This window comes from Solenopsis invicta, chromosome 11, assembly GCF_016802725.1.
Source record: "Solenopsis invicta isolate M01_SB chromosome 11, UNIL_Sinv_3.0, whole genome shotgun sequence".
Taxonomy (NCBI): Eukaryota; Metazoa; Arthropoda; class Insecta; order Hymenoptera; family Formicidae; genus Solenopsis; species Solenopsis invicta.
The window spans coordinates 14,572,197-14,592,849 of record NC_052674.1 but is presented as its reverse complement, the minus strand read 5'-3'; the positions used below and the strand labels follow the sequence as shown (position 1 = coordinate 14,592,849).

The 20,653-nt window shown below is 36.8% G+C and overlaps 3 protein-coding genes across 10 annotated transcripts; 1 reads left to right on the top strand and 2 right to left on the bottom strand.

The window, feature by feature from the left end:
• Positions 1–44: 44 nt before the first annotated feature.
• Positions 45–1,945, bottom strand: LOC113005315. Its single transcript, XM_026140747.2, has 3 exons — positions 984–1,945; positions 637–723; positions 45–421 (listed from the first exon to the last, which is right to left on the bottom strand). Exons 2-3 carry the CDS (start codon positions 700–702, stop codon positions 170–172), a joined length of 318 nt encoding a protein of 105 aa, XP_025996532.1. The 5' UTR covers positions 703–723; positions 984–1,945; the 3' UTR covers positions 45–169.
• Positions 1,935–17,800, top strand: LOC113005926 (cyclin-Y-like). Of its 7 annotated transcripts, none has more exons than XM_039454840.1 (4): positions 1,935–2,501; positions 2,606–2,878; positions 2,993–3,279; positions 14,988–17,800. In XM_039454840.1, the coding sequence occupies exon 4, from the start codon at positions 16,328–16,330 to the stop codon at positions 17,372–17,374; it is 1,047 nt and encodes a 348-aa protein (XP_039310774.1). In that variant the 5' UTR covers positions 1,935–2,501; positions 2,606–2,878; positions 2,993–3,279; positions 14,988–16,327; the 3' UTR covers positions 17,375–17,800. The 7 variants fall into 7 exon arrangements, 6 of the variants coding, with proteins under 6 accessions (XP_039310774.1, XP_039310775.1, XP_039310773.1 ...); XM_039454839.1 differs by having other exon boundaries at positions 2,414–2,523; XR_005575822.1 differs by lacking the exons at positions 1,935–2,501; positions 14,988–17,800 and adding exons at positions 5,765–5,851; positions 6,067–6,443 and having other exon boundaries at positions 2,512–2,878.
• On the bottom strand, positions 6,836–10,204 carry LOC120358941. Of its 2 annotated transcripts, none has more exons than XM_039454846.1 (3): positions 9,641–10,204; positions 9,187–9,441; positions 6,836–9,101 (listed from the first exon to the last, which is right to left on the bottom strand). In XM_039454846.1, exons 1-3 carry the CDS (start codon positions 10,127–10,129, stop codon positions 8,889–8,891), a joined length of 957 nt encoding a protein of 318 aa, XP_039310780.1. In that variant the 5' UTR covers positions 10,130–10,204; the 3' UTR covers positions 6,836–8,888. The 2 variants fall into 2 exon arrangements, with proteins under 2 accessions (XP_039310780.1, XP_039310779.1); XM_039454845.1 differs by having other exon boundaries at positions 9,187–9,444; positions 9,641–10,200.
• Positions 17,801–20,653: the final 2,853 nt, after the last annotated feature.

Here is a 20,653-nt window from a genome sequence, read left to right as displayed (position 1 = left end):
GATTTATGTATTTATGTTAAGGCTCGAATAAAAAAGTAAACACATTATGTATGATTGCCATTTATTTTAAAGACAGTATGAGGTATAACAAATATAACGGATGATTATAAAACTCGTAATCAGAAAAATATTACAAATAATATGACACAATGAACACAAGTGTTTAGGTCTATTTCCTTGTTGTACACTTCTTGGAATTACATTTAGTAGCGGTAGACTGTAACTTGCGCAATGCCTTCTCCATTTTGGCAATCTCACTGAACATCTTACATAACTGCTGCAGGCCTAAGTCACGTTCAACTCTCAGATCTTGAATAACTTGTGATGCTTTGCTACACTGCAATTTCATTTCCTCAATTGTATAGCATTCTGTTTTGGAAAATAGAAAAGGGATTGAATGTCTCTCTTCAATAGCACGAATCTGTAACATACGTTATAACACAAATGAAAATTTTAATTGACATTTTATACAATTGTAAGCACATGACATTGGATACGTTCAGGAAATAACGATTGCACAACAGCTAAGTAACTAGTCAATGTAATTGGTCTAAATTTAAAGATCTAATAGTACAAGCCATTAATCACTGACCGCTCACTGATCGCTGTTTTCCAAAAGCGGCTATTAATACTGACCTTTGCAGAATATTCATTTGATACTTGAACAGAAGTAGTATCAGTCTCGTTACATTGTTTTTCCATTTTTATTTAATGAACTGGTTCCTAGACAGTGAACAAAACAAATGTCACATTATGATAATAACATTACTTACTTTATCATTTCAATAAGATATAAGTAAAAGTACTAGAGTAGGCATCAGCGAAATAAATCATTTTTATTTCTGACTCTTACTTCACAGTACGCTTGTAAGTGTAAGAGCTGAAGTTGGACGAAGTTGGACTAAGAAATAAAAATAATTTATTTTGCTTACGCCTTTTTTTAGCTTTATTTTACACTTCTCACTTCTTACGCCTACTCTTACTTTTTACTCCGCGTATTGTAGACGACGCTTCAGAGGTTAGTTTTTTCAGCTGTGGGCCCGATAGGAACCATGGTGGTGGTATAGGACTCTAGGTGGGGGTAGAGTTGTCGCTTCTCTGATCATATAGGACTCTACACTAGTCTAGCCGAAGCGTGTAAATAGATAGTTAAGTTCTTTCGTTTAGATGTAAACCGCGTGGATAAACCTTTAGTCTCCGCCGCGCAACTAGTAATCCGATTACCAGCGATTGACTGGACGAGCTCTCCTTATTATCTATTTATTATCTCTTTATTATCTCTTTACTATCTCTTTTATTTTGTTCTCTCATTCATTTTGTTAACGCTTCTTTGCAATTGTTATGTTCAGTAATAAAGCATTCTCTAGCTTTTTCTACTTAAAACACTGGGTATAATCATTACGGACACCTGACCAACCGACGAGCCTTATCCGGTCCGATCCCGAAGTTCCCGCACCGCACCGAACCGACCGAAAACGCGTACCGTTACAAATATTGCAAATGTACCAGGGATGGCCTTGAGTATTTCGCTCGAGCACAAGGAAATCCTTATGATAAGCATATTTACATTCGTACATATGTTCAATGCTTTCTGTCGCAATGTGACGCAATTAAATATCACACACGTGTCTTGCACACACTTGCTTGAATGATAAATTGCGTGCCTGCATGCGTGCGTGCGTGCGTGCGTGGGTGCCTTCGTGCGTGTGTGTACATAAATGTCAAGGGAGTAACTCGTTCGACCACGTTGCGATTGACCACAGTCATTCACAGCACCCGGTGCATAGAGTTTTTCTACTGTTCAAGCCTTGTGAGTAGCTGATAGTCAATCGCAACGTGGTCAAAAGATCGCCAACCGTTTATCAAGAATATAAAAATAAGTTATATATATATATATATATATATATATATATGTGTATATGTATATATGTACATTTATATTTATTATCTTTATCTCTTGAGAAATTAAAGTGGATTGGTTATACTTATTGCATATTTCATTCCACGCAAGATCTTTATCTTTTAGCGTTGTGCTATCGCTTTTTTTAATTTCAATTATATGTTTGTATTCAGTGAGGATTTGCAAAAATACTTTACGTTCTAAAGCCCTATAATGTTTATTTTTACTGGGGAGATTAGATTTCTCCATAGTGCATGACATTCAATAAGTAAAATTATATTTATTAATAACTTTTTACAAATAAGTAATTATCATTAAACAATAGAATTATCTTTTAATAATCTTTTATTAAATGTATGGCTCCAAACGGATTTAAACTTACCCTAAATGCACACGTACAGGACACGTCAAAGCGTTATGCGTGGTAAGATAGCCAATTCTTTTGCTTTTACGAAAAAAATTAAGAGAGCAAAAAAATGATCGGTTTCTTCGCCTCACGTAACGAATTGTGCTGGAGGCTATTTTATCGGCAATTTTATCACGCAGTGTAAAATGTGGATCACAGCAAAAACTGAGAGACATCACGGTGGAAGACGTGAAAGTGCAGTATTAAGTTTTTAACTGTTTAGTATGAGTAATCAGATCAGCAGACTGTCCTGCATGTGGTACATTACTCAGTGCTTGAACAATAAATTTATCTTTCAGAGGGACGGTATCTCAAAGGATTCGACCGGCATAATTCGGAACATAAGCGAACATACAAATTTGTAAGAACTCTGCTTAACGCAGCTCAGCTAGAGTGCGCTGAATGTGTCAACATTGGTTTATCTTGAGCGCCTACTTGTGCAGAGAAAAAGCATAACCTCAGCCAACAGGAAGCAAATTATGCTGATGAAGACTATTTTATTGGCTATTTTATCAGGGAGTGTGAAATGTGGATTACTCTCAAATACTGAGAGACATCACAGTGGAAGACGTGTAAGTGTAGTATTACATTTTAAACTGTTTGGTATCAGTAATGGCACAGATCAGAAAAGACTATCCTGCATGTGGTACATTACTCAGTGCTTGAACAATAAATTTATCTTTCAGAGTGACAGTGTCTCAAAGGATTACGACAGACATAATCCGGAACATAAACGGAAATATAATTATATAAAAACTGTGTTTAACACAGCTCAGCTAGTCGCTGAATGTGCCATCATTACGTTGATTTATCTTAAATGTGTAATTACTTATGCAAAAATAGATATAACAACTGCCAACTGGAAACGAATAGTGCTGGGAGCTATTTTATTGGTATCTACAGTTCGAAATGATCAGGCAGTGCTGAATGTGGATTATTGTCAAATATTGAAAGACATCACAGTGGAAGACATGTAAGTCTTTTCAATTCACTTAATGCACTTGTTTACTGTATGAAAATAGAACAAACTAAAAAATGCGAGAAATTTGGTTCTTTTCATTCAATAAATGGTTTATATGCTTATACGGTAGGTTGTAATGAAAGAAAAATTTTTTATGCCGCAAGTGTTTCTGTATATAATTCATTTGTAATAAATAAAATATGATTACGTTGCGTTATAATAAACTAAAATTTTTCTTCTAAATTTTATATAAATTGGAACATTTTTCAGACATACTCCAAAATATTCAGAAATTCTACATTTTCTCTTATAATTCTTTATACATGAAAATGATTTGTGAATTCTAAAATATTTTGAGATTTGTCATCCTATAATTTCTAAAAAATATTTTAAACTTTTTTATAACATTTCATCATAAGTTATAAAATAAAAAATCTTTGAAATCTTAAGATGTTTTACATTCAACAGAGATAATAAATTTTGAGAAAAGATGTAAACCCTATGAAAAATGTTTCATCCATAAAAAAATCTGGGAAAGTTATAAAATAATACTGAAATTCTGAAAAATTATATTAAAATTTATGAGAAGAATTTTCACTAGAGCAAGCCTAAAGATTACTGATCGTGGATGTTTTCCAGCAAGAGACGCTGATAACACAGTGTGATACAGTTAATTATTTCAGCCTTGTTATTTATCAATTTTAAACAAGAATAAAATTATTTACTGTCTTACATTGTATCATCTGTCTCTTGCTGGAAAGCATCTTATGTAAGCTTTAATTTACAATAATAAAGCTGAATGCACACAGGACGCATCAAACGCGTTACGAGAGGCGAAGAAACCGATCATTTTTTTGCTCTCTTAATTTTTTTCGTAAAAGCAAAAGAATTGGCTATCTTACCACGCATAACGCTTTGACGTGTCCTGTACGTGTGCATTTAGGGTAAGTTTAAATCCGTTTGGAGCCATACATTTAATAAAAGATTATTAAAAGATAATTCTATTGTTTAATGATAATTACTTATTTGTAAAAAGTTATTAATAAATATAATTTTACTTATTGAATGTCATGCACTATGGAGAAATCTAATCTCCCCAGTAAAAATAAACATTATAGGGCTTTAGAACGTAAAGTATTTTTGCAAATCCTCACTGAATACAAACATATAATTGAAATTAAAAAAAGCGATAGCACAACGCTAAAAGATAAAGATCTTGCGTGGAATGAAATATGCAATAAGTATAACCAATCCACTTTAATTTCTCAAGAGATAAAGATAATAAATATAAATGTACATATATACATATACACATATATATATATATATATATATATATATATATATAACTTATTTTTATATTCTTGATAAACGGTTGGCGATCTTTTGACCACGTTGCGATTGACTATCAGCTACTCACAAGGCTTGAACAGTAGAAAAACTCTATGCACCGGGTGCTGTGAATGACTGTGGTCAATCGCAACGTGGTCGAACGAGTTACTCCCTTGACATTTATGTACACACACGCACGAAGGCACCCACGCACGCACGCACGCACGCATGCAGGCACGCAATTTATCATTCAAGCAAGTGTGTGCAAGACACGTGTGTGATATTTAATTGCGTCACATTGCGACAGAAAGCATTGAACATATGTACGAATGTAAATATGCTTATCATAAGGATTTCCTTGTGCTCGAGCGAAATACTCAAGGCCATCCCTGGTACATTTGCAATATTTGTAACGGTACGCGTTTTCGGTCGGTTCGGTGCGGTGCGGGAACTTCGGGATCGGACCGGATAAGGCTCGTCGGTTGGTCAGGTGTCCGTAATGATTATACCCAGTGTTTTAAGTAGAAAAAGCTAGAGAATGCTTTATTACTGAACATAACAATTGCAAAGAAGCGTTAACAAAATGAATGAGAGAACAAAATAAAAGAGATAGTAAAGAGATAATAAAGAGATAATAAATAGATAATAAGGAGAGCTCGTCCAGTCAATCGCTGGTAATCGGATTACTAGTTGCGCGGCGGAGACTAAAGGTTTATCCACGCGGTTTACATCTAAACGAAAGAACTTAACTATCTATTTACACGCTTCGGCTAGACTAGTGTAGAGTCCTATATGATCAGAGAAGCGACAACTCTACCCCCACCTAGAGTCCTATACCACCACCATGGTTCCTATCGGGCCCACAGCTGAAAAAACTAACCTCTGAAGCGTCGTCTACAATACGCGGAGTAAAAAGTAAGAGTAGGCGTAAGAAGTGAGAAGTGTAAAATAAAGCTAAAAAAAGGCGTAAGCAAAATAAATTATTTTTATTTCTTAGTCCAACTTCAGCTCTTACACTTACAAGCGTACTGTGAAGTAAGAGTCAGAAATAAAAATGATTTATTTCGCTGATGCCTACTCTAGTACTTTTACTTATATCTTATTGAAATGATAAAGTAAGTAATGTTATTATCATAATGTGACATTTGTTTTGTTCACTGTCTAGGAACCAGTTCATTAAATAAAAATGGAAAAACAATGTAACGAGACTGATACTACTTCTGTTCAAGTATCAAATGAATATTCTGCAAAGGTCAGTATTAATAGCCGCTTTTGGAAAACAGCGATCAGTGAGCGGTCAGTGATTAATGGCTTGTACTATTAGATCTTTAAATTTAGACCAATTACATTGACTAGTTACTTAGCTGTTGTGCAATCGTTATTTCCTGAACGTATCCAATGTCATGTGCTTACAATTGTATAAAATGTCAATTAAAATTTTCATTTGTGTTATAACGTATGTTACAGATTCGTGCTATTGAAGAGAGACATTCAATCCCTTTTCTATTTTCCAAAACAGAATGCTATACAATTGAGGAAATGAAATTGCAGTGTAGCAAAGCATCACAAGTTATTCAAGATCTGAGAGTTGAACGTGACTTAGGCCTGCAGCAGTTATGTAAGATGTTCAGTGAGATTGCCAAAATGGAGAAGGCATTGCGCAAGTTACAGTCTACCGCTACTAAATGTAATTCCAAGAAGTGTACAACAAGGAAATAGACCTAAACACTTGTGTTCATTGTGTCATATTATTTGTAATATTTTTCTGATTACGAGTTTTATAATCATCCGTTATATTTGTTATACCTCATACTGTCTTTAAAATAAATGGCAATCATACATAATGTGTTTACTTTTTTATTCGAGCCTTAACATAAATACATAAATCATAACATAAATACATAACATATATATTCGTAATTCGTAAAAAAAGAATTATAATAGTAATACTGAATTTCGAACTTATAAGAGAAAATAAAATTGCACGATATAAATACATATGATATAGATACATGTATACAGTTACATACGACCAGTAAGTGTAAAAAAAAAATATATTTTTCTCATGAAATCAATGCTGTTACTGTTGAATAAAAAAAATTTCTTTAATGTTGCAAAAGAATTACTTTCTCAACTATGTTGATTGGAGATCGACTATGTTCTTGTAAATTGCACTATAGTATCAGAGGCTTTCTTTCATTTAACTATAGCATGCATAGCCATAGTCTTGCTATTGTATATGCTTTTTTTTTCTTTGGAATACTGCTCCTTTTGTTTCAAACAATACATTCTTAATCTCATTGTAAAAAATCTAGTTAGGATTTTGTGACCGATGTTATGGCAAGATGGAATATATGTTCCATCCCACACGTATTGCAGTTTCTCAACCATAAAGTTTCTGATGTTTATATAAGTTACTGTTTTTAGAGTGTTTCTAAGTTGTCGAAACGTTATTTCTGCTTTCATAGCTTTGAAACAATCGTCAGACACTTTATATAATTTACCATCCTTATAATCATGTAAATCAATAACAAATCCATATGGATGATTATTAGGACCTTGCCATAATACAGCATTAAAACATACATCACAAGTATTGCACACTTTCTTAATGCTACGTATCACAGCTCCAGCGATATCATATATGATTGGCCATTCCTACTTATCTAACAAGTTTAAATGAACATCTGTCAGTTCTGGTACATGAATAGCTGAAGCTTCCATGAATGTTTCAACCTTCTTTTGTGGCATTTTTCAGTTGTCAATTGTTTTGACACGTCTAAGAAATTTATATTAATACTTTCGAGCTCATCCACTGAAATGTCAGTGTCATAACTGATTACTTTGGAGTAAGAGGAAATTTGTGTCATAATAATGAGTTTCAAATTTTGCTTCACTTGCAAAGCATTCGGGGTAGGCAATTTAAAACGGAGCAGCAAAAATAAATTTTCTAAGCAATCCTGTGTGAAGCGGCCGGTCAGAACAAATTTGTAACCCCGTTTGTTAAGAAGAAAATCTTGTAGTTGCAGAATGCTCTCAATGGCCATAATGACACCAGTCTGCACTGGTTTCCACTGTCCTTTTACCCCAATACTCATGTTTTGGAAAATAGTACGAGTCTTTTTAAGGTGATATATTGCTTCGTTATAATTTTCAATATTATTTTTACTGAGACCTAAATATCTGCTTCTGTTTGACATAGGAGCAAACCATTGGCTAACGAGATTAATAAAAAATGCTGTAGTTTCAATAGCAGAATCATTCATTCTTTTGGCTAACATTTTCAATGCGGCTTCAGTTCTTTTATTAAAAACTGATCGTGCAGTTGAAACTTTCATTTTTTTATATTGATCTTGACAGTGCAAGTAAGTTTCAATAAGTCTAAAGGCAATCTTTAATTCAAAATTGTTCTCATGGTTTAGAAGTCTATCCAAATGTTGCAAGTGAACCTGTAGATAGCTAAGATTTTCGGATTGACAAATGTCATGGGGCAAAATAATAACTTTATGGCTATTTAGCATACAAGCAATATTTTTAAAAACGGGAACAGGGTCTGGAATAAAAAACAGTTTATCTTCTGCCCTAATTGGATGTTGAACAGAAACATTGACATGATGTCTTGAGCAACCGACTTCAAAAGCATTCCACATAGCTCTATTATCCGTACCCATATCACTGACTATTGCATGAACTTGTAAACCAATGTTTTCTGATTTCTCAATAATGTTTAGAACAATATTCTTCAATGCTGAACCAGTTGCATTTACATTGCTTTCCTTATATTTTAAGTCAGTGGATTTAGTAAAGTAATAGGCCACGGTGGATTTCCAACGAGTTGTTAAGCCTACCTAAAGTAGAAATACTAAAATTTTATTGGCTATTCCGGAATGCGTAGGAAAAGTACAAGACCCAATAAACTGTTTACTACTTGGATCAAACACCTTCTCATCCTTGATGGCCATCTCATCCATTACTATTACACAGTCTTTTTCGTAAGGTTGTAATTTTGTCATTTCACATTGCAGCATATAAAATATCTCCTCTAGAATATTACTATCAAATTGTATATGCTGCAACTTTCTCTGCAAATTTCGTGCAGTAGGATAAATCGGAACACGTTTCACAAAAGCTTCATAACCATGAATTCCCCATTTAAACTTAAATTCCAAAGCATCTGTTATAGTTGCAAGACTCCATTTCACATCATTAGTGGACTTTCTACTTAACGCTCTAATCTGATCTGGTCGTAATGTTGCGGACACACCTGCATGGCTTTTAAAATGATATTCTTATAGTCTCTTTAAACGTTTCTTTTCATCGAAGTAATTTTTTTTAGTCACTTTATACAGTTTTGTAATATTTTGCAAACTGAGATCCGTTGCAGCAATTTGTTTTTTTAGACTTTCTATTATATTATTCTTTTTTTCAAGTTCTTTTAATAATGCTTCTTTTGTTTGCAAAGTTTCTTGGTTGTCCAGTATATCAGCAGTGATTGCACCCAACTAAAAACGAATGCATAAACAAATATATACAAAACGTCGATCACAATTTCAAACAAACCTGGAAAAGAAAAGAAAAATCCTTTACCTGATTATTGCAATCATTGTCGGAAATTTTTTGTGCCACTGATACTGTCATGTCCTCTTGCAATAAAGCCGATGATGCAGTTTGTCTACTCGTCAACAATGGATGTTTGGTTGATGGCGTTGAACAAGATGCAGATTCATTATCGATGGTTTTCATTGCATGTGTGACATCACTATGTTCATCTTTCAACCATCTTATACTCAGCCGTAATTCCTCACCTTTATGAGTATTTCCTACTTCTAAACAGTCCTGTACCTGCTGGGAGAATGTATTTATCAGAAAAAAATTATTTTTACAAACACTATAGCTGCGTTCCAATATTCTCGCTGCCAGTACTGAAAATCTATAGTTTCCGTTACGTATACTATAGATTTTCAGTACTGGCAGTGAATATCGGAACGCAGCATATATGATATTTTGGCACAAAAATGATAAAAATCGAGAGAATACTTACTTCATCACAAGTTAATATTTTCAAGCAGTATGCATACTCATTCTCTTTTTCTTTACCTATAATAGGGATATTTGTTATATCCTTCAAACATTGTGCGGTTTGTCGAAATCTTCGTATAATTTTTGGATTACAATGATTTTCACTGTCTTGAATTTCCTCTATTTGCAATGAGGGAATAGCAGATGTTTTCAGCCTTCGATGAATTCCATTTCCTCTTGTGTGCTCCACATAGTCCTCAGGAACAAAGTGCAACTGCAACAAAATAGACAATACGTGATAAACATTCACACATCTGAAGGCATGTTTCAATATTTTATGAATCTTATAAAATATTTCACAAACTCTGCTATTACATTTCAGACTCCACCCGGAACGGTTAATCCAAGCTACCCACGCATTTCGATGTTCCACATTCTTAGGAAATTTTTGCATAGATAGTCTTTCTTTTTCGATTGTTGTACACCCAAATACCTCACACACTTTTACCATCTTTATTCATTATTCAAACTCTTGATTTCTGTAAAGACGACGAATGTAATAAGTTTATAAAAGGTGCACACGGAATCAGCTGTGGGCCCGATAGCCTCGGTTTTGATTGGTGCCGCGGTCAGCCAATCAGCAAGCGTGCCCTCAATGTCGTTTCTCTGATTATATAGGACTCTATACTAGTGTGTAGTCGTATACTACACGGTGAGTTATGCGGGCTGCTTGCCCGTACGGTCGTGGAGTCGCGGGGCGTGGCGGGATTGGCTAACGCGGTGGTGTGAGCGCGTGCGCAAGTGCGGGTCGTTGTCGGCGCGGTCGCCGCTGCGATTCGCCCGATCGCGCCCCGTGCAAGTGGGGCGCTCGATCGACCGGTTGCTTATGCCCTGCCGATGAATAGGTTACGAAATTTGGGTTATATGTCGGTGCGGCAGTGAAGATATTCGAGGACGACGGTGATTGGTCGAGAATGCTCGGCCGGTGATGATGAGGAAAATGTTCGTCGAGGATCTCGGACGTGATTGGTCGAGAATGCTCGGCCGGTGATGATGACGAGAATGCTCGTCGAGGATATCTGAGTCGACTGGTCGATGATACTCGGCCGAGGATAGCGACGGGAATGCCCGTCGAGGAAGTCGGAGTGCGACGAGAATGCTTGTCTTAAGGAAGCGATCGAGAATGCTCGGTCTGTGAACGGGTCGGATAGTCGGACGGATCTGCTTTGTGCGTTCCCACTGCCGGCTTATATATCCAAACACGCGGCTGGGCAAGCCAATCCGCGCACTCGGTCGACCAAGCCGGAGTGGGAGCGTTGTGGAACGCCACGGCCGGCGCGCGTGTTGCCGCGTGGTCGCACGGCGAAGTTCGGTCGTGCGCACACGTGGTCCCCGGCTACGCTCGGCGTTTGTCGTTCGGTGGACGGAACGGATGCGCACGGACGGTGGAGGGGCGTATTGTTACATATTTAATATTAATTAATAGTACTTAACAATTATGCCGATTCCGTTAGTTCTCCTGTTCAAATAAAATTAAAATCATAGCTTAATAATATATAAAATAGTATTACACTACACAAAAATTACTTCTTAAATGCAACGTTTCTATTGGAGAAATCCCAGGGAACATGACGGAAATAGTCGAACGGCAAATAAGTACAATCTTAAGATCATCTTCGCCAAGTCGATGTCAAATCAAATAAGAATTACTTGAGCAAAATCTTCTTCGCGAAGGTCACCTTATTTGGCGACTATGAATTCTTATGACTTAAGACGATCTTGATTGAATAAGATGGTCTTGACCAAGACGATCTTAAGCGCTGCCTTGAGCTTGGACTATTAATACGGCTATTAATACCCGTAGAGCCGCAGTGTGCGCTCTTTGTTCAGATCTTTCGATCCCTGTGACGGACAGCCGAACGGTATGTCACGTCACAATATATATATGTATATATATATATATATATATATACAGGGTGTTCAAAAAGTCCCGGACCGGCGAAATATCTCGAAAACTAAGCATTTTAGAAAAAAATGTTTCAGATCTATTTACTGATCTTATCAGTTTGACCTTGGATGGCGTCGCCAAGGTCAGATCAAAATCACATTAACTTTTTTAAATGGAACTGCCTACTTTTTATTGCATATTCTTCTAGCTTATCTCAAGACCTTTCCAAAACACTATAATCAAATGTATTTTCGTTAAGTATTTTTCGAGTTGTGAAGCTTGAAAGTTACAGTACATTACAGCTTTCAAGCCTCACAACTCGAAAAATACTCAACAAAAATAAACTTTCTTGTAGTGTTTTGGAAAGGTCATGAAATTGGTTACAAGAAAATGCAATAAAAAATATGCAGGGTGTTCAAAAAGTCTCGGACCGGTTAAATGTCCCGGACTTTTTGAACACCCTCCAAGGTCAAACTGATAAGATCAGTAAATAGATCTTTTGAAACCCTACAACTTTTATCTGAAACATTTTTTTCTAAAATGCTTAGTTTTCGAGATATTTCGCCGGTCCAGGACTTTTTGAACACCCTGTATATATATACAATATATATACACTACTAAAAAAAAAATAGGGAACACTTTCCAGACACCAAAAATTAGGCTATTTTCAAATGACTGTAACTCGGTGAAAAATCATCATATGTAAAAAATAAAAAAGCATTTTGAAGCTTGAAGAGCTTTAACGTTCTTGCGAGCTTTAACGTTCTACTAGCAGATTTTCAAAATTCTTTTAACTTCTTTGTCTTACGCAGTAAAAAAGAACACCTTGTTTTGTTCGTTAAAATTTTGTATTTTTGACACTTTGCAGATCGACCAACAAATTTTTTTCGAATAATTCAAGTAAAATTTCATAAACTACAACATTTTACCAAAATGCTTTTTTAAAAATTTCTCTACGATTTTTTTTGACCGAGTTACGCAACTTTGAAGCTAAACCTGCATTTTTTACAAATGATATCCGTACTCCGTAAAAAACCATCGTAGACAAAAAATTAAAAAACCATTTTAAAGCTCGAAGTTTCAGCTTTAACATGCTATTAATGGTTTTCAAAAATTTTCTCAATTTCTTAGTACTATGCCCCAAAAAAGGTACACTGTTTTTTCCTTAAAATAACGTATTTTTAACAGCCTGTAGCTCAATAAAAAAATTTTTCTCGACAAATCCAATGCAAGTGCCATAAAGTATGACATTTTCTCTACAAAATCCTTTTTTTAAAGTTTTTTCTACGATTTTTTTTTACCGAGTTACAAGACTTTGAAGATATACATTTTTCACAGTACATTTTTCCGAAGAATGACGTCTACTGCCGACATTAGCATTACACAATGTGCACCACGTGGAGGTTGTCTGTCGGATTTTTGCACATTGTGTGTGTGTGTGTGTGTGTGTGTGAGAGAGAGAGAGAGAGAGAGAGAGAGAGTGTGTGTGTGTGTGTGTGTGTGTGTGTGTATGTATCACAGCAGAGATAAGGACCCCGCAGTTCGTCACTTCTGCAGTATTTAATGACGCCAAACCCTCTCTGCTGTGTGTGTGTGTGTGTGTGTGCGTGTGTGTGTGTGTGTGTGTGTGTGTATGCGTGCGCGCGCATGAGTGTTCAATAGTGTGTATTTCCTCCTCTCTGATCAATTACTGCTTGCAAGCGTTCTCGCATATTTATACATCTTGCAATACGATCTTGCGGAATGTTGTGCCAAATTTCCGTTAAAATTTTTCCCCCCTTCTAAATTTCGCGGCTGTTCCTCGCGACGCCTTAATCGTCGTTCTATTTCATCCCAAATGTGCTCGATTGGATTTAAGTCCGGGCTATTGGCGGGATGATTTAACAGTCTAATTGCGTGTCGTTGAAAAAAACGTCGCGTTATATTCGCCGTATGAGGTCGAGCGTTGTCCTGCATAAAAATAAAGTTCCGACAGTTTCGATTTAATAGCAAAACGTGTGGTCGTAGAATATCGTTGATATAACGAACACCCGTCATTGCCGGAGGTGGCAGGATCACTAGATCACTTCGCCTTGTAAGTGATATACACCCCCACACCATCACGGAACCGCCGTTGTAGGATCGTATTGGCATAACGCAACGTCGATTATAGCGTTCATTTCGTCGACACATAACGGGTCGCCGCGAAATTCGTACCAAAATTGCTCAATTGCGACCAAAAACAGCATCGCATGAACATTGCTAATGAGATGTTGGACTCTGTCCGCGACGACCCAAATTTGCTCCAGAGGGTCATAACTGGTGACGAATCGTGGGTTTATGGTTATGACGTGGAAACCAAAGCTCAATCATCTCAATGGAAGCTGCCGCACGAACCAAGACCGAAAAAAGCGCGCCAAGTTCGGTCGAATGTGAAAGTTTTGCTGACAGTTTTCTTCGATTGCAGGGGCGTGGTGCATCATGAGTTCTTGCCACAGGGTAGAACGGTCAATAAGGAATATTACCTGCAAGTTATGCGCAATTTGCGCGAAGCAATCCGCCAGAAACGCCCGGATTTGTGGAAGAACAAAAATTGGCTTTTGCACCACGATAACGCCCCTGCTCACACATCGTTGCTTGTGCGCGACTTTTTGGCCAAAAACAACACACTAATGATGCCGCAGCCACCGTATTCCCCAGATCTGGCCCCCTGTGACTTTTTCTTGTTCCCTAAACTGAAGAGGCCCATGAAAGGACGACGTTACGCTACGCTTGACGAGATAAAGACGGCATCGAAGGAGGAGCTGAACAAGATAAAAAAAAATGATTTTTTGAAGTGCTTCGAAGATTGGAAAAACCGTTGGCACAAGTGTATAATATCTCATGGGGATTACTTTGAAGGGGACAAAATAGATATTCATGAATAAATAAATAATTTTTGAAAAAACACAAAATTCGCGATACTTTTTGAACACACCTCGTATATATATATATATATATATATATATATATATATATACACTATATATATATATATATATAAATATATATATATATATATATTTATATCATAAACTATAATATAGCTCATTATATATATTTATTGTTATTAAAGTTTTGTATTATTTATATAAAAAAAAATATATAAGTTGCTATTAAAAATTGCTTAAAAATATTTTTTCTAAAATTATTTTTTTTGATTATTGAAATAAACATTTATTTAAAGATATTTATTTGAATTTTTTCCTAAATACTTTATTTTCCAATAAATTATTTAGATTTTTTCTCATTATAATATTAATTTTTAAATATTGTTTGCAAATAACAAATAAAAAAGTATTTGAATAACATTTTCTTTTCAAATATTTTTAATTTGTTATTCAAATAAAAAGTGCCTATGTCTAGTTTGTTTTTAATTTCTAATAAAAAATTGTTGTTTCAGGATGCAATGATGGACTCTGAGGCTTTAGCCATGTATTTGCAAAAGAGAAGAGTTAATGAGAACACAATTAATGTTTTACTCAATATGTATCAGTTTGATAAGACAGACAAGTAATGTAAGCGTAATAATATTGTTCACGTTATTTTCTTTCAAGTCTTGTTAATTTACTTGAATATGTCTAGTAGTTGGTTAATTTTAGGTAAACAAAGTATTATTTTATTTCAGATCTTTGCTTGTGAATTTATTTTAATATCTGTCGGTTGGTTAATTTTAGGCCTCTAAACAAAGTACTTCTTGTTATTGTTTACAATCAAACAGTGTCATCAATGGAAGGCTTTACTTGTTCAATGTGTCATAATTTATTTTGGATGGGTTGAAACGTTTCACAGCGCATTTAAGACATTCACACAGTTTGTCTGTATCAGCTCCTTATAGTTTTGGATATTAATGTGGACAAGATGAGTGTAAATGTGTGTTTAAAAATTTCAAAAGTTTGGTTAGACATTTTCGTGTTAACTACCCAATTTAAAAAAATAAAAATAACGAGTCATCTTTATTTCAAAATTATATGGAGGTAGACTCTAATATGGAGGTAGAGACTAAAGATTCTGAGCAAGGTAGTCATTGTAATGTGCCTGAGGGTAACAACCCTAAAGATAGACCTCAAGAAGTATTCAGTATATCAAGAGAGCAAAAATGGTTGCTAATCTTAGATCCAAAAGCATTTGTCACCGGGGCTTCTTTGACTCAAGCTTTCATGGCAACAGAGGTTTTTATTTGCAACATTGCAAATATTTTTAAACAAGAAGTTATGAATTATTTTTCAACTAAAGATATATCCTTTAATCAGGCTGATATTTAGAGTTTACTATCTAAGTTTGAGATTTCTGCTCCTCTTGACAAATTTTTATCTATTAAAGAGCAAGTAAAAGCTTTAAAAATGTACTATTGGTTTGTAGACTCCGTTAAGATTCCACTTGGAGACCGTTGTGAATCAGTGCTGAATAGACAATCTGGTGAATACAAATCAAAGTTGGTTATTGAAAATTGTCAATATGTTTCAATAATTGAGAGTCTTAAATTAATACCTTCTCACTCAAGTGTTAGAAAATACATTGAAGAAGAATCTTCTTCTTCAGATGATTTCTGAGGAGTTTCAGAGATGGGGAGAGCTTTAAAAGAAGTTCTTTTTTCTCAGAGATATCCACAAGCATTAAGAATCCAATTATATTATGACGATATGACTTGTAAACAATCCTCTAGGAAGTAAAACATCAGCTCACAAATTAGGAGCATTTTACTTTACTATTCAAAATTTGCTTCCTCATCTGCAATCATTTATGGGAGAAGTTCAAATTTTAGGAATTTGCTACACAGCTGATGTTACCAAGTATGGTTTTGAGGAAATTTTAAGACCATTTCTTGATGATTTACATAAGCTGGAAAGTGAAGAAGGGGTTATGGTGAGTTTTGATGGAGAACAGTTTGTATTGAGGGCCACCATAGCTTGTGTCGTCGCTGATGGCTTGGCTGCATATCAGATGTTCGGATTCTTGGGTTCTTCTGCTAATCACTTCCGTCGTTCATGCATGATACACAGATCTGATTTCCTAAAGGGAAAAGTAGCAATTAAAACTCTAAGAACGAGAGAATTGTATAATGAACAAGTACGGAAAGTCAAATCAAAGCTATTGACCGATACTGAAACGGGTTTGGCAGAAAATAGTGCATTACATAGAAGTCGTTTTTGGCACTGTGCAGACAATTCTGTTTTTGATTCAATGCATGACATTTGGCAAGGTATTGCACCTGTAATTCTTAAGCACGTAATCAAACATTTTATTAAGAGAGAAAATGGATATAACCTTACTTTGACTGAGCTAAACAACCGAATACAGATGTTTCAGTACGGTATGCCAGAAAAGAAAAATAAGCCGTCACCTAATTTTACTCTAAATAATTTTTACAGTGATAACCCGATTCAGCAGAAAGTTGTGCAGACGTGGTGTCTCTTGAGAATATTTCTTTTCTTGGTCTCTGATAAAGTACCTAAAGGAGACAAATACCTCCATCTTATTTTTCTTTTAAATAGAATTAGTGAAATAGTCTTTATTCCAATTGCTTCCCCATCTCAAGCCCCTTACTTACAGGACTTAGTATTGGAATTTGTCTCAAGTTTTAAGGAGTTATTCCCTAATGTTGCACTTATAAACAAATTCCATCATTTAATGCATTATTGGGAATATTTGTTAAAGTCTGGACCACTTAAATCCATAGTATGCCTGCGCTATGAAGCAAAACATAGCATATTCAAAAAATATAAAAGTCAATGCTGCAACTTCAAAAATTTATCTTTTAGCATGATCCGCCTGAGTCAAATTTCATAATGTGTCACTTGGGATTCTAATGATTCTCCAAGGAAGAAAATAATCTCTTTGTAACGATACGCCCTTCCACCGTCCGTGCGCCTCCGTTCAGTCCACCGAACGACGAACGCCTAGCGTAGCAGGGGACTACGTGCGCGCACGACCGAACTTCGCCGTGTGACCGTGCAGCGACACGCGCGCCGATCGTGGCGTTCCATAACGCTCCCACTCCGCTTGGCCGACCGAGCGCGCGGATTGGCTTGCCCAGCCGCGCGTTCGGATATATAAGCCGGCAGTGGGAACGCATAAGGCAGATCCGTCCGACTATCCGACTCGTCCACAGACCTAGCATTCTCGATCACTTCCTTAAGACGAGCATTCTCGTCGCATTCCGATATCCTCGACGGGCATTCCCATCGGTATCCCCGGCCGAGTATCCTCGACCAATCACGTCCGAGATCCTCGACGAGCATTCTCGTCATTATCACCGACCGAGCATTCTCGACCAATCACGTCCGAGATTCTCGACGAGCATTCTCGTCATCATCACCGGCCGAGCAGTCTCGACCAATCACCGTCGTCCTCGAATACCTTCACTGCCGCACCGACATATAACCCGAATTTCGTAACCTATTCATCGGCAGGGCATAAGCAACCTGTCGATCGAGCGCCCCATTTGCACGGGGCGCGCTCGGGCGAATCGCGGCAGCGACCGCGCCGGCAACAACCCGCACTTACGCACGCGCTCACACTACTGCCTTAGCCAATCCCGCCGCGACTCCCGACCGTACGGGCAAGCAGCCCGCATAACTCACCGTGTAGTGTCTGACTACACACTAGTCTAGCCTAAGCATGTAAATAAATAGTTAAGTTTTTTCGTTTAGATGTAAACCGCGTGAATAAACCTTTAGCTCCGAAGTCACTCCGCCGCGCAACTGGCAGTCCGATTACTAGCGATTGGCTGGACGCCGACGAGCTCTCTTTATTATCTCTTTATTTTCGTTATCTCTTTTATTTTTTTTCTCTTATTCATTTTGTTAACGCTTTTTCGCAATTGTTATGTTCAGCAATAAATCATTCTCTATATCTTTTTTTACTTAAAATACTGGGTATAATCATTACGGACATCTGACCAACCGACGAGCCTTATCCGGTCCGATCCCGAAGTTCCCGCACCGCACCGAACCGACCGAAACCGCATACCGTTACATGGCGCCCGAACAGGGACCGTTTTAAACACCGACTGATTATACCCAGATACAAAGATGCCGTTAACAGAATGGATAGATCGCTTGCAGAGAGAGCAACTTGAAGTCTTGGCTCAATCATATCAAATCGAAACCTCCGGTACCACCGAGGAACTCCGCCACCGCATGAAAAACCATTTCGGCGCAATGCCAAGCCCCTCCGTACCACCGCAGGGCCCCAAATTAACGAACGCGACCGACCACGGCTCCCATAGCAAGGTGATGAACCAAATGAGAAAATGGGGTTGCCACTTTGACGGCCGGGACCCGCTGTCTTTCTTGGAGCGGGTGGCCGAATTGCAGGAGGAGTATCGTTATACTGACGACCAGATGAAGGCTGGCCTACCCGAACTCCTGAAGGGCGACGCGCTGGCCTGGTACCGGAACAAGCGGGACGGCTGGGACACGTGGTCAGACTTTACTAACGCGCTCAGACGGCAATACTTGTCCCGGCGATACCAGGCAAAGCTCGCCCAAGAGATCCAGGAGCGGCAGCAACAATCGAGGGAGCCTTACGCCAAATACGCGACCGCACTCCAAACTATGATGCGGCTCGCAGGCGGGTTCACACAGGCCGAGAAGGTCGACAGGCTATACGAGAATTTGAGGGCGGAGTACAGTGAGTTGCATTGATGCCTGGGGTACCGATTTTAAGGACCACGTTTCTTTCTTACAAGGAAACACAGGGAAGTGTCCGCCTCAGATTAAAACGAGTTTTTAACATGTTGTAGTACAGATAAAAATAAGGGACACATATTCTTTTATACTTGCTCATACGCACTTTAAGAGGGTGAAACACCCCTTTGAAGAAAATCGGTTTTTTTCTTTCGAAGCGTATGCCGTCAAAACTATAAGAGATGGAAAAAAATGTTTCAAATGAAAGTTGAATGGCTCGAAGAGTACTTTATAACAGCGGAAAAAAAAATTTTTTTTAAATTTTTTTAAATACTTTCTCCCACCACTTACCTATTTTTTTCAAAAAAAATTTTTTTTTTATAAGCAAAATAAAGCTTATTTTATTACGAATTTAACGGTATATGATAAAGTTACGATACAACATTCCCATTTTCCAAAAATAATTAAAAACCTCTCTATACGCACGGTACGCGCACCCGTCCGCGCGTTCGTGCGCTACGGAAGTGACTCCCTCCGATTTCGACGTGCCTTTAATATGTTGTACAGATTAAAATAAGGGATACGTATTTTTTACACGTGTCCTAATACACTTTTAAGGGTGAAACACCCCTTTGAAGGAAATCGGGTTTTTTCTTTCGAAGCGTGTATCGTCGAAACTATAAGAGATAAAGAAAAATGTTCTCAATGAAAGTTGAATGCATGTTTTTCTCGCATAAGATGACAAAAATATTTCGAGGACAGTCTGTGTCTAACATGAAAACGCAGACTTTGAGAAAAACATTTACTACAAAACGACACTACTCTAAAGAATAACAACAATTACGGTGTTGTAAGACATTAATTTCTTGTTTAGAAAATAATATGTACTTAATATAAGTTAAACATTTATTTACTGGTCTACATGATTCGACTAGAATATTTGTTCTCTTCAACATTTTATAAATAAGGAGACTTGGATTACAAAAAATTATTACTCACACATTCCATACCTTTACTATCTAACGCCAGTTCATCAACTAACAACAAGAAAACTAACATAAAACTAATTATAAAATTAGTTAGAAATTTCATCTTTTACACTGCATTTATACAATTCAATTAATGTGTTTATTAAATTCCATTAGTGTAGAAATATGCATAACCACGCTACTGGTGCATACACTAGGGTCATTTCCTATCTTGAAATAGAACGTTTACGTCTCGGCAGTATTGACATGTATAGATTCAAGAGTTACGTATGTAAGGAAATGACCCAAAGTGCACGCGCCAGTAGCGCGTCCAAGTCTCCTTATTTATAAAATGTTGAAGAGTACAAATATTCTAGTCGAATCATGTAGACCAGTAAATAAATGTTTAACTTATATTAATTACATATTATTTTCTAAACAAAAAATTAATGTCTTACAACACCGTAATT